A 12,946-nucleotide genomic window follows, 5' to 3' on the forward strand; every position below is an offset into this window, starting at 1 on the left:
CCTCAGCATTACCTTGTCGTTGGGCCAAACTTGTTTCGGGAATTCGCATTGCTACCATTGAATGGTTACCAGAAGTGAGACTGAGTGCCATTAGTCTCTAGCACTATCAGCATTAGCGATCTGACAGGGGATAGCTGTAACAGAGAAGTCCTAGAACCCGTCTCAATTTGAATATCTTCTCCCGATCAAGCTTGCCTTCATTCCCGCTCTCTAATCTGAACGGAGACACGCTAGCAAATGTAAGTCCCATGTCTGTTCATAGGCGCAATCTATTTCTCCTTACTGAGTGTCATTTATATCCAATTCATTTGTCAGCCAGGATCTATCTCATCTTCAAGAGACCAAAGAAAGGTACCTAGTCATTGAATCAAGTAAACTTTGTCAAATCCTGCGCTAACTGGATCGGAAAAGAGGCAGAGGTTAGCCACAGAGGTCATTCTCACTTGCCAAAGCCTTTTAGTGGCCACTGGCCGCTCTCAGATGGTTTCCAGCGTGCTGCCAACTTGTGGGTTTAACCTTGGAGGCTGGGACTCCTGCTAAGACAACCTGCGACTGTTGTTCTCCTACCAGGAGTGCATCTTATGCGAGACCTATCTATGTTTTGCGCGCTTACAATTTACCGCAACCATGCAATATTTAGCACCCCTGGGTACCCGCTTCTAGGTTTCATTCATATTTGTGTACGGAACATGGTCCGAACGATGTCTACGTGGGCTCCACCGACCCTGGCGATCCTTTAGTTTTTTCAGCTTCACCAACCTCACCTTCACTTAGATGTCGATTTCCTTAGGATGTCTCATGCTGCCGAAAAGACGATCATGTCTTAGTTTCACTTATTGCAACTGCCAATCCGGTACGAGGCAAATCTGGCAGCTTCAAGAAACATGCTGGAACAGCATCACAACGGTTCTGATGAGTCTGGTCTTTCACGCGTTGCAGCGGTATAAATACCTAGTGCGTTGTCCATAAAAACTTCTCATCTCCATTTCTACAGACACCTTCCTCTTTTTTTGGTTTGGCTTCGGTCCTTGCTTTGATCGCCTAACATGAGCTTTCCAGTTGAACATCTCACGACCTCCTCAACTTCTCAATTGAGCCGGAGGTATTTCTCCGAGCGATCATTGCAGACCAATAGAGCAAGAGCAAGAGCACAGTCCTCGTCCAGCCAGGTTACCTTCGCGAAATGGAGGCCGTGGACTCTACATCCCGCCGTTCTTCTGTCGACAATGTTGTTCACTCTAGGAATCATTGGCCTCTTGGAGTACCTTCAGCGACTCAGTAACGCCAATCATGGGGTTGCGTTTGCCACCAGCCGAGATACGTTCTCCGAGGCATCAACGTTTCTCCATTTCTTTTTCCCAACTTTGATCGCTGTTACTTACTCGATATGGTGGAGCTGGGTGGACCTGGATGTCAAAAGACTGGAGCCATGGTACCAACTAATCAATGCTAGGAAACAACATGTTCGAAGCCCGCTCTTGCTACAATATCCTACCGAGTTTCTAGCTTGGATACCTTTCAGGGCTGCTAGAAGAAGGTAAGTGAATAACGTCCTGCAGAATGGAGGTGGGATACTGGTACGAGATATAGGCATTGGGCAGTCTTGTCTGCATCCCTAACAATGGCCCTAATCCTCTGGATTGTGACGCCCTTGCAGAGTGGTATCTTCAGAGTAGCTTCGGCTACAATAGCGCATAACGTGTCAGTCTCGCCGCCCGCGCGATTGTTAGCCCCACCTCTGCAAGCAAACCTTCTCAATGCGAAACTGCATAGCACGGCATACGGTGTGACATGGCTAGGACAGACCCTACCGCCCTTTACTACGCGGCAGTTTGCTCTTGCTCCTTTCTCCTGGCGCGGTCTGGAATTAGCCGCCAAAAATGCTACTCTAATGGGGAACACGACCCTCTACGGTACGGATCTAAACTGTTCAACCCCAGCTTCTGTCGATGCTGTACAGGGCGAGGGTGGTGATGTCTTCGTGGTTGATGATGGCCAAGGCTGCAGGCAAAAGGCTGACATCAGCTCTACACTCGGAAATGGCAGCCAAAATGGCCATCAGAAAATGGTCTGCAACAAATACTTCATCGTGTGGAAAGAGAACGAGTCACCTAAAGACCCTTCTGCCCTAGTTACCAGGCTTTGCAAGATCAAATACTATTCGCAGCCAGTACAGGCAAACGTGTCTATCCCCGAGGGAAGAGTCTTACAGACTTCGGTCCTTGGACCACAGACTGCTCTACCCACGGATGTATTTGATGCCACGTTTCTAGAATCTATTATCTCGCGGGGTATCGCACCAGGTACCGGAAAAAATTATACATCTCTACAACAAAAACCACCTCGTCCATTTGATGTCGCGGAAGATACACTATTGGCACAAGGATTTCGACTATCACAAAGAGGATACCCGCCATTAGCTTCACCTCTCGCCGGCATTGCGATAGGCGGGCAGGATCTTCCCTTTGAGGCTTTCATTAACAATACAGAGGCCATCGATGCTGCCTTTCGCAGTGCCCATCAACTGTTTTTCGCCTTAGCGGTGAGCACCGTAATCACACCGTCTATATCGTCTGAGACATCTTCGTCCGCCATCCACACCTTTTCCATTCGAAGTGTGCAACTTGTCCCTACTGTCACGCGCACAGTCCAAGCATTTATGGGGTTGGTCGCTTTACTGATTGCCGCTCTTGCTGGCATCTACTACAACATGTTCCTACCGTTCGAATCTGATCCTACTTCGATCGCATTTCTAGCAGCCCTAGCATCAAATCGCAATGTCCTCAATTACTTCAAGTCTTTAGATATGGAGAAGCATTATGTCTCTAGCTTAGAGCACCGGCAAGCTATATTACGAAACCGCGATGGGGCGCTCTCCTTGTCACTGGACTCGATCGGCGATGAGCAACACATTGACAATGTGACGGAGGGCAGCAAGCTCAATGCAATTGGGCTGGGAGGAGGCAAGTATCTGAAGAGCCACACCCTATGGCCCAGCGAACTCAAGCTCCCTACGGGCATTGTGATTGCGCTGGGTCTCTTCCTTGCATTGGCCGCACTTGTATTTTTGGAGACATGGACACGTATTTACCAAGGATTACCGCTCCCTTTTAAGAGAACAGTCGCTCAGCAAATTATTCTGTATTACATACCAACAGTAAGCTTCCCTCCGTTGCTCCCCAATGTGATTGCGTGCTGGTACAGCTGATGCATGTATTAGGTCTTTGGCACCTTCCTGGAGTCTTTTCTCGTTGTGGTGTGCCGCTATCTCTGCTTTCTTCAGCCATTTGAAGACCTAAGGAGAGGATCTGCAGAAGCGTCCAGAACACTTCTACAGAAATATACATCTCTGCCGCCACAGCTGAACCTCATCGTGGCTATTCGGAATCGACACTTTCGGCTTGCGAGTCTAAGTTCTGTGGCCATTCTAGCGAATATACTCACCATAGCCTTGAGCGGTGTATTCATCGTTCGGGAGACCATGATACCTACAGATTTCGATACCACTCAATCTTGCTTGCCCGCCTTAAATATGTCGGTAATCAAGGCCTCACAGAGCTTCGAGACAAGCACGGCGTCAGTTGCAGGGATTAGTGGTGAGCCATTTCAGGTCTTGCTGTCAAGCATTACGGCAGGCACTCCATTGCCACCCTGGACTACGAATGAGCGCTTCTATCTTCCAGTCAATCTCCCATTTACCCAGAATGAAACGTTGAGTTACCGCTTGACCACGTTAGGGTTCGAAGGTTTCACTGATTGTAGTGTCCTTACGGAATTTCAGGGTAATCATACCTACAACTTTTTTTTGAATTCAGATGCTACACAAATTGGGTTTCACACAACGGAGTTTTTCTCCAATGGTACAAAGGCAGAGTGCTTCGCTCCTATGGCGATGACAGATGACACCGTGATCTTCTCCGACGGGAATCACCCCACTACTCAAATATTTGTGTCTGGGAACCCTGTAGGGCAGAACGCGCTTGAGACTTTCTTGCATCCCATACCGGGCTTCAGCAGGGAATATAAGAACAAGTTTGCTTGTGCACATCAGTTTCTTGGACTATGGGCTAGGGCAAATATCTCTCTTAGTGACAGGCTTGCTATTGTTAATACGCCAGCGACAACCGAAAACCTTGGTTTGACGACAAGTCCCACAGCGAACACGACCTCAGTATCACTCGAAAAATTGGTTTTGGTCTGCAAACCACGCGGTTATGCCGCCAGTTACAATCTTACAGTCAGTCCACAGGGCCACGTGCTGAGTGCCATCGAGTTGCCCAATTCCAGCTTTGTCATGAGCAGTACAATCTCGGACGGAGTCTTCGAGCAATTGGAATATCTCTTTTCATACCCTGACGACTTGCTAACATGGCACAAAGACGTTCGAGCAAGATACTGGATGTCCTTCTTTGTCACAAAATTCACCGAATCTGACGCGTTGATCGATCCTACTAAGCCCCTACCGGATGGTATCGAGCTAGGATATCATGTGAGCGCTGTGTTTAGGCGTCTTTTTGCTGTGGTTCTAGCTATCAACAAGGATGCCTTTGTGAGATCCCAAGAGCCTATCAAGATTATAGGCCAGAAAGTCACTGTCGTCAATCGCATATTTCTCTCTGGTGTCATGTACAAAATTGCTGTTGTGATTCTTTGTGTGGACATTTTGGTTATCTTGAACGTCTACTTGAGGATGCCGAAGCCATTTCTGCCGCGAATGCCTACAAGCATTGCGAGCAACATTGCCTTGTTCGCCGCTAGCCACTTTGCTCAAGAGCTTGCTGAAGAGGCTGAACTGGGCACTGCGCCGGAAGAACTTGTCGAGCATCTGAAGAATAGTGACAGGAGGTTCGGCTTTGGCAAGTTTGTTGGCACTGATGGTCATGTCCACCTTGGCATTGAAAGAGAACCATTCGTGCACTCACTGGTGAATAGCGAGGGTATAAGACGAAGATCGAAGTGGAAGGTCTGGCAGCTCTGAGCAAGGAGATTGGCCCTAAAAGAGTCAAGGGTCTTGTTGCTTTCCAACGCGGTTTGTGGCGCTTCTCTTGTCTTTAGCAAGTCCGATCACCTACTTTGCCTCATGTGCTATCGCTTTGGGACATCGACGCTTTGAGGCATGGAAGTTGACCTCGATACTACAGATAGTATGGACTACCTTTGGGCACAACTCGCATGGGAAGCTGGTTGCATGATGGAAGGCGGTTAAGAGGACGAAACGGACTGGCTTGGCTGTGTCTTGGTAGTAATGGAACATCAAGGCAGACTGCAATACCAGGTTGCTTGTGCAGCTTCGATCTCCCACCCATCTGGCTACCATGACTGACGAGGTGCTATGAGGATATTATGCCGTCCGAACAATATACTGGGCATAAGGCACGGGTCTAGGGATGTACTCAAATCTGGAAGTTGTAATAACACCGGATCAAGGAATCTTGGTGTCAGTAGCGCGGAGTATCAGCTGGACATTACACGCATATTTGCCCATATCCAGAGCATTGTGTACTCAGGACCAAACGGATAAGATTCTGTTATTATTGTTTGGGGTATTATTCATTGAGCTTGTGGGGGATGTCTTACAATAGTTCCGATGAGACTATACAGGGTACCAGTGAACCCTCAAGCACATGGGACCCTCCAGGAGCGGAATAAGTGCTCGTTCGACCAGCAGGAAAGAGTCGTCCTGAATTGTCCATGAGCCCGGTGCAAGGAAATGTCGCTTGAAGAGGTACGAGTAGCGAGGAGAGGCACCCGAATCAGCTAATCACTGTCCTATCACCAATCCCGTGGAGAAACATGTACTGTGCAGGTATCTTCCGATCAACCAGCTTGAAACGCAGAATCCGAGGAAGTCACTCGTTGCCATAGAATACGAAGCAAGCCAGCTAGACCCATACCTGGCAGAACCAACTTTCAGGAGAGTCTCGACTGCTGGACCCACCGACCTTTTCTCTCGGAAATATGTTTGATGAAACGTTTTGCACCACTGGGACGCGGGATGATGCTAAGACTTTTAGATCCATAAGTCTCATCCCGTGGTGACTACGAATCACCTTTGTCAACGGCCCTGGCAGCGGAGCCGAAGGACTGATGAGGTACAGAGCGCCGTGAGAGGTCGAGGCCTTATATGTGTGCCACAATTTGATTCAAGAGTCTGTTTCCGGGTGGCCTCCGACGAGAGGTGTTAGGGATGGCCAGTCTGGAGACTGTATTGCTGCACTACGGCAGCTTCAGTCACTGCGGAACGAGTGTGAAACGGCGAGATGATGGCACTTCACAAGGCCAGCAGTATGGATTTTTGTTCGTAATCTTACCTTCGTTTAAAAGTCTCTACTAGGATGGGATTTGTACATCCAGCTGAGGTCCCAGCGCACACCGATAAACCGAGTCGTTGGTAACCGCTCAATCGATGAGCGGAGATGTGCCTTGCGGCGAGTAGAATTTGCAAGGGGTGGATGGCCAGTAGATGCGCTGAGTTTTGAGGCTGATGTTGGCGTTGGCGTTTCAGAGATGCGCAGTGACCACTCATCTTGTAGCATTGATGAGGCCGGGATGTTTGACCAGACCGAACTAGGGCCGGCAGCCAGTAATAACTGGGACTAGGCTCATCCACTGGCTTCCGTCCAGCCCCCATTGTCTTCCCTATCCCCACAGTGGGTCCCCTTTCTCCCCCTGAATCGCCGTTCTATCGATAGGGAGAAACGATATTTTCTTCACACTATTATCTACTACGCAGTAAGTGGCAGTTAGTGCTCATTCTCCCACTGGAGCGGTCTGTCCAATTCGTAGTAATTATTCACTCTCTCGCCTCTCAGGGGCAATTCCTGCTGTCATCGCGAACAACCATTACATAGTAGTAAATCTGCCCCCTGACAGTAGCACCGCATACCATAGCCAATTATCATGATGATCAATGCAGGTACCACACGCGAAGCTGTCACACCCTTGCTGCCGTCGCTCCAGAATCACACTGAAAGCCCCTGCTTTGCTTCAGAAGCGAGATCGATGACCACACTCTACCCGCTCAGTGGCTCCCTGCAGTGGCATCGGAACGAGACCGACTCTTGGGTTGGCAAGGGTTGCGCTTCGGCAAGATGATGTAGCCCATCTGCATAATGCTCCTGTCCAATCAGTCTTGTCTCTCGTGCGCTGTCAGGCAAACGCCAGTTCCGCGCACCACTTAAGGGGAATGGTCTTTTCTGCCTGTATAAGAATTGGCTCCTCTCCGTCTCGAGATGTGTTTTGCTCTCCTTCATCAGCTCACTCTTGCACATTCCTCGTTGCTCGTACATTTCTTGCGCCGGCCAGGCCCGTGTTTGCATTGCCTTCTTTCTTGACTTCCTGCATTTACAGTCTCGCTTCCCGCAGACTCCACGATCCTTCCACTCTACCAGAAGTCAAATTCCACTCCTTGATAGGTCAAAAAGAAAGACTCGATTATTGTCCAGGTACGCTGCCATTGTTTCGTTTGTTAAGGCAGCCTGCCTCCGCTACAATTCCCCCCTATTCTCCATGCTATCAACGTCGCAATCTCTTGTGCAAGACACCGCAAGGTCCGATTCACGTTAGATTTGTTTGTCACAGCATCCTCTTGAGAAACGAGCAAATGAATCAACTCTTGGCCCAGGAGGAGGGATACTTCCTATATAATCTCCGTTACCAGCGCCTCTGTCGATGTTCCCACAGTTCAGACTCTTTAAATTCCAGTCACTAATCCATTGTTCTAGCGCAATCTGGTATTGCAAAGCAATCTTCAGTCTTATCTAACAAAGCATTGTTCGGCTTTCAATCAATAGAGCAGCATTCATTCCTTACACAACAAAAGATCACTCTGGTCCTGTTTTTCACAAAGGCAGTTTCACTCATTGTCCAACAAAGAAGCCTTCAGCCTTCACCCAAGCTATCAATACCTTCGTCAGGCACGGAGCTCCATTCCTTTGCTACACCCTCTCATCAAACACATTCACCAACCCCTCAATCTTAACCACTAAGATCAATTTTCCAAATACACAAACAACCAATCATCACGCCCACATCCACTACAATCCTGATATCGAAGATGCTTTCTACGATCTCCGCCAAACAGGCTGTTGCCATCCTTGCTTTCCTGGCTGCCAGTGTTCATGGGCACGTTGTCATGACTGAGCCGGTGCCGTTTACATACCCAGACCCAAACAACCAGCAAGCCCCTCTTTCTGATAGTGGATCTGATTTCCCATGCAAATTTCAAGCAGGCATTACGCCTCAGACCGTCAAAGTGACTGCGTTGCAGCCGACCGGCAACAAACTGAAATTGAAAGGTGGCGCAACCCACGGAGGTGGGTCCTGCCAAATCTCCCTCACCCAGGATAAACTCCCCACCAAGGATTCTCAGTGGGAAGTCATTAAGTCCATTGAAGGAGGTTGCCCTTCGGACGCCCCTGGCAACCTCTCAGACAACGCAGAGGAACCGCTTCCAGAAATTGAATATTCGATCCCTGAGGGTACTGCTGCAGGTGAATACACTCTGGCTTGGACATGGTTCAACAAGATCGGTAATCGCGAGATGTACATGAACTGTGCGCCAGTTAGCGTCGGAGGAGGTGCGGCCAAGCGAGAAGTGGCCAAGATCAGCAAGAAGCGACAATCCGGTCTCCCAGTCATGTTCACCGCCAACATTGGAAATGGTTGTTCGACCAACGAAGGCGACGACGTCACTTTCCCCGACCCCGGTGCCGACGTTGTGAAAGGCTCTCAGGCCACACCAGGAGAGCCGGTCGGTTCTTGCGGTGCAGCAGGTGCTCCATCAGCTGACACTGCATCAACCTCTACTCCAGCCTCTGGGTCCGATTCCGGTGCCGATCAAGCCCCGGCTCCTGCCACCACCTCCGCCGCTACTCCCGCTCCTCAAGCCCCAGCGCCTCAAGCCCCAGCTCCTCAAGCTCCTGCTCCTGCCGCCGTCGCTGGGGGTGCCGCCTGCTCTCCCGAGGGCATGTACGTCTGCGCCGCCGACGGAGCCTCCTTCACCCGCTGCGCCTCGGGCGTCATGTCCGCCCCCATACCAATCGCAGCCGGCATGAAATGCACACCTGGCTCCGACGCGTCCAACCTTCAGATGGCGGCCGTCAAGCGAGCTGCTTCATTCGGCGCTTAAGCGCGCTCTCTCTTCGCTGCCGTCGCTTTGGGAAGGCAAAACTGTCATTTCTGCATTGTCTGCGCGCGCGCGGGTCATCCTGCCTCGAACCACTTGGTGTCTTGGTTTGGTATTTGGCCATCCCCTCCTGGATAGAGCAGGATAGGATAGGATAGGCAGATGGAAACTGTTTTGTTCCGTCAAAGACAGATAGATCCTGTACAGTAGTGAGAATTGGAACGATTTGAAAACATTCATCCACCCACCCACTTGGTCACGCCCCTTTTTCTTTTTTTTCTACACTTCGATAAGGTTCCCCCCCACCCCCCAGCCTGGGGTTATAGATAGATAGATTTCCTCTCTCCCCTTCCCTCCATCACCCCAGCTTCCGCATCACGTCTTCACTGTCCTCTTTGAATGAGCTGAAGAATGCACCAAGCTGGAGACTTGGCCAAGCAGTGTTCGAGTTTGTAGGTTTGTTTCAGGCTTCTGGATAGCAGACTCTCAGCCCATACCCATTCCATACCCGGCTATCATCCAGGGCGGTCTCTACACAGGCCATATGGGGATGAAGATGAAGATGAAGCTCAAGCTCGCTGCAGACTCATTTCGGACTTCTTGGCAGACATTGTAGCAGTGCTTGGCGGAATTTGCTTACATGCAGTGATCCAAGATACCATGAGATACCTACCACGACATTGGTTTGAACAGGTACAACAGGTACCAACTGGTACCAACTGACAGGCAGCTTGAACGGCTTATCAGTGATGCCCGAAGCCGAGGTCCAGAGCTCCCGAGCTCCTGAGCTCCCTCTCCATCTCCAACCCCCACACGCCGCACTCCGCCGCCTACCATCTCGCTCCACCCTCTCAATGGCATGGACAATGTTGCGCTTCTACCCTACCTGCGAGGAGCGTTACTGGCTGTCGTCCTTGCTTTTGTGTTAGGGGCGTTGTCTGAACTTCCTGCTATGCTGATGGTCTTGATATCTGAAATACGAGAGTGGTTCTGACAAGAATATAACTACTTGGGCTATGAATTGAAATATCAAAGACCAGGAGGAGCCAGAGAGGCCCCAATCGACACTGTTCTGGCCTACCAAGAGAGGGTACAAGGCCTACGAGTAACTATCTGGATACGCGGAGAGCAAATGGGCTAGCCATTTGATTACACCACCCCGTTCACTCACTCGCCGGGTCGTTCACTTCCAATCCACCATCAGCATGGCAACACAATCAACTCCTCGCAAGCTCTGGGAGCACCCCAACCCGGGGACGACACAGATGCACCAGTTCAAAAACTACCTATCCAGCAAAACCAACACCCGCTTCCCAGACTTCCAGGCTCTCTACACCTACTCCGTCACCCACCCCACCACCTTCTACCACCACCTCTTCAACTACTTCCCTCTAATCTACACCGATACCCTCCCGAACGCCACTTCAGACCGGCCAAACCACATCTTCGATCCCACCGCGCGCATGGATTCCATCCCCGCCTGGTTCCCGGGCATGCAGCTCAACTTCGCTGAAAACATCCTCTCCAGTGGCCCCCGCCACGGCCAACCCTGCAAGACCAACAAAGAAGACGACAAAACCGCGTGCGTGTCCGTGCGCGAAGGCTCCTTCACCGAACCCATCCAGCACCTGACCTGGTCCTCGCTCCGCCACCGCGTCGCCCTCCTCGCCAACGCCATGCGCGCCCACGGCTTCGGAAAGGGCGATCGGGTAGCCGTGGTGGCAAGCAACAGCATCGACACGCTGACCGTCTTCCTCGCCACCACGAGCCGAGGCGGCCTCTTCAGCAGCAGCAGCACCGATATGGGCGTCAAGGGCATCCTCGACCGCCTGACCCAGATCCGACCGCGATGGGTCTTTGTCGATGACTTCTCCGTCTACAACGGACGCACCGTCGACCTGCGGCCCAAGATGGCCGAGATCGTTACGGGTATGGAAGGGGTGCCGGAATTTGAGGGCTTGGTCGCCCAGCCCCGGTTCAGTGATCGGCCGGCTGAGGTCTCGGATGTGCCGAGGACGGTATCCTGGGAGGAGTTTTTGCGGAAGGGGAGTGGAGATGGGGAGTTGAGGTTTGAGCGGATGGACTTCTCGGATCCGTTTCTCATTGTATACTCGAGTGGGACGACGGGCAGTCCCAAGTGTATTGTTCATTGTGTGGGTGGGGTGGTGTTGAATGGGTTCAAAGAGGGGATGCTGCATAGATGCTTGGGAGCCAGGAGTGTGGCATTGCAGGTATGGTTTGCTGGCCTGCGGTATTATCTGGCTTGGTTGTAGTCGTGATGTTCTGACCGTAGTGTGTACAGTACACGACAACAGGGTGGATCATGTATCTTGCCGCCGGTGAGTCTTCATCATGTTGACCCCTTCCAGCGTCTCCTGAGACCTCCACATGAACTCGCTAACATATCCATATCTGATGAGCAGTACAAGCCCTCCTCTTCGGCAGCACCATGGTCCTCTACGACGGGAACCCCTTCCTCCCCAATCTCGAAACCTTCATCCACCTCACCTCCCGCCTCCGCGTCAGCCACCTCGGCATCTCGCCCCGCTACCTCCAGGAGCTGCAAAAAAACAGCATCATCCCTCGCCAAGTAGCCGACCTCAGTGCCCTGCAAGTCGTCACCAGCACCGGCATGGTCTTGTCAGACCAGCTCTTCGAATGGTTCTACGACGTAGCCTTCCCGAAACACGTCCAGCTGGATAACGTCTCCGGCGGGACGGATATCGCCGGTGCGTTCGCGACAGCGAATCCGCTCCTCCCAGTCTACACAGGTGGATGCCAAGGTCCCTCCTTGGGGACTCCGATCGCGGTCTTTGACTCAACCCTCAAAGGTGGCAGGGGCGTCAAGGGTAGACGTGTAGAAGACGGAGTACCTGGCGAGCTGGTCGCAACAGGCCCCTTTCCGAATATGCCGCGTTTCTTCTGGGGCGATGAGGACGGGAAGAGGTACCGTGAGAGCTATTTTGCCAAATTCGACGATTGCTGGGTTCATGGTGATTTCGTCATGATCCATCCGACGACGAAGCAGATTATCTTTTTGGGCAGGAGTGATGGCGTGTTGAATCCGAGCGGGGTGAGATTTGGGTCCGGGGAGATATATGCAGTGGTGGATGCGAGGTTTGGTGAGCTGGTGGCGGATTCGATCTGTGTGGGTCAGGTAGGTTTATTACGTGACCCTTTGTATGGAGGGTTCGTTGACGGGCGCTGATTGATGTCGTGCAGAGAAGGCCATCGGACACGGATGAGAGCGTGATGCTTTTCGTTCTGATGAAGCCGGGAAGGAAATTCTCCCCGGGTCTGGTCAACGATATCAAGGCCGCGATTCGGAAGGAGCTCAGTCCCCGACATGTCCCACGCTATGTCTTTGAGACGCCGGAGATACCGGTACGTGTTGCCATGCATGCACAGCGTCGTGAGGAGACCCATTGTAGCTCTGCTGACTTTCTCTCTCTTACCAGACCACCGTCAATCTAAAAAAAGTCGAGTTGCCTGTCAAGCAGATCGTCTCTGGAAAGATCGTCAAGCCGAGTGGCACGCTGCTGAACCGGGGGAGTCTGGATTATTACTACCAGTTTGCGAAGGTGGAAGAGCTGGCGGGTCCGCTGAAGGCGAAGCTGTAGACAAGGCAATTTAGAGGATTCGTATAGAAAACCCAAGCGCATAGTTGTCCCTTTTTCTTCCATTCCTTCGTCTCAGACCTTCTCGGTAGGTCTTGACAGACCCATCTTCCTTACCCAGCACTCCCCTGACAACCCTGGAGCTGAGTCCGAAAGCTGTAGAAAACCCTCATGTATTCCCACCAGATGGGGGGACAAGCCT

The 12,946-nt window shown here is 51.4% G+C and overlaps 3 protein-coding genes across 3 annotated transcripts; all 3 read left to right on the forward strand.

Moving 5' to 3' along the window:
• Positions 1-1,621: 1,621 nt before the first annotated feature.
• EPUS_01252 (uncharacterized protein) lies at positions 1,622-4,978 on the forward strand (the record flags this gene model as incomplete). Its single annotated transcript, XM_007788545.1, has 2 exons — positions 1,622-3,157; positions 3,221-4,978. 2 exons carry the CDS (start codon positions 1,622-1,624, stop codon positions 4,976-4,978), a joined length of 3,294 nt encoding a protein of 1,097 aa, XP_007786735.1.
• Positions 4,979-8,056: 3,078 nt separating this feature from the next.
• EPUS_01253 (uncharacterized protein) lies at positions 8,057-9,130 on the forward strand (the record flags this gene model as incomplete). Its single annotated transcript, XM_007788546.1, has 1 exon — positions 8,057-9,130. One exon carries the CDS (start codon positions 8,057-8,059, stop codon positions 9,128-9,130), a length of 1,074 nt encoding a protein of 357 aa, XP_007786736.1.
• Positions 9,131-10,332: 1,202 nt separating this feature from the next.
• Positions 10,333-12,747, forward strand: EPUS_01254 (uncharacterized protein; the record flags this gene model as incomplete). The annotated part of the gene is made up of 5 exons (XM_007788547.1): positions 10,333-11,358; positions 11,430-11,466; positions 11,551-12,284; positions 12,350-12,511; positions 12,586-12,747. The coding sequence occupies 5 exons, from the start codon at positions 10,333-10,335 to the stop codon at positions 12,745-12,747; spliced, it is 2,121 nt and encodes a 706-aa protein (XP_007786737.1).
• Between the last annotated feature and the right edge of the window lie 199 nt (positions 12,748-12,946).

This window comes from Endocarpon pusillum (assembly GCF_000464535.1).
Source record: "Endocarpon pusillum Z07020 unplaced genomic scaffold C720987, whole genome shotgun sequence".
NCBI lineage: Eukaryota > Fungi > Ascomycota > Eurotiomycetes > Verrucariales > Verrucariaceae > Endocarpon > Endocarpon pusillum.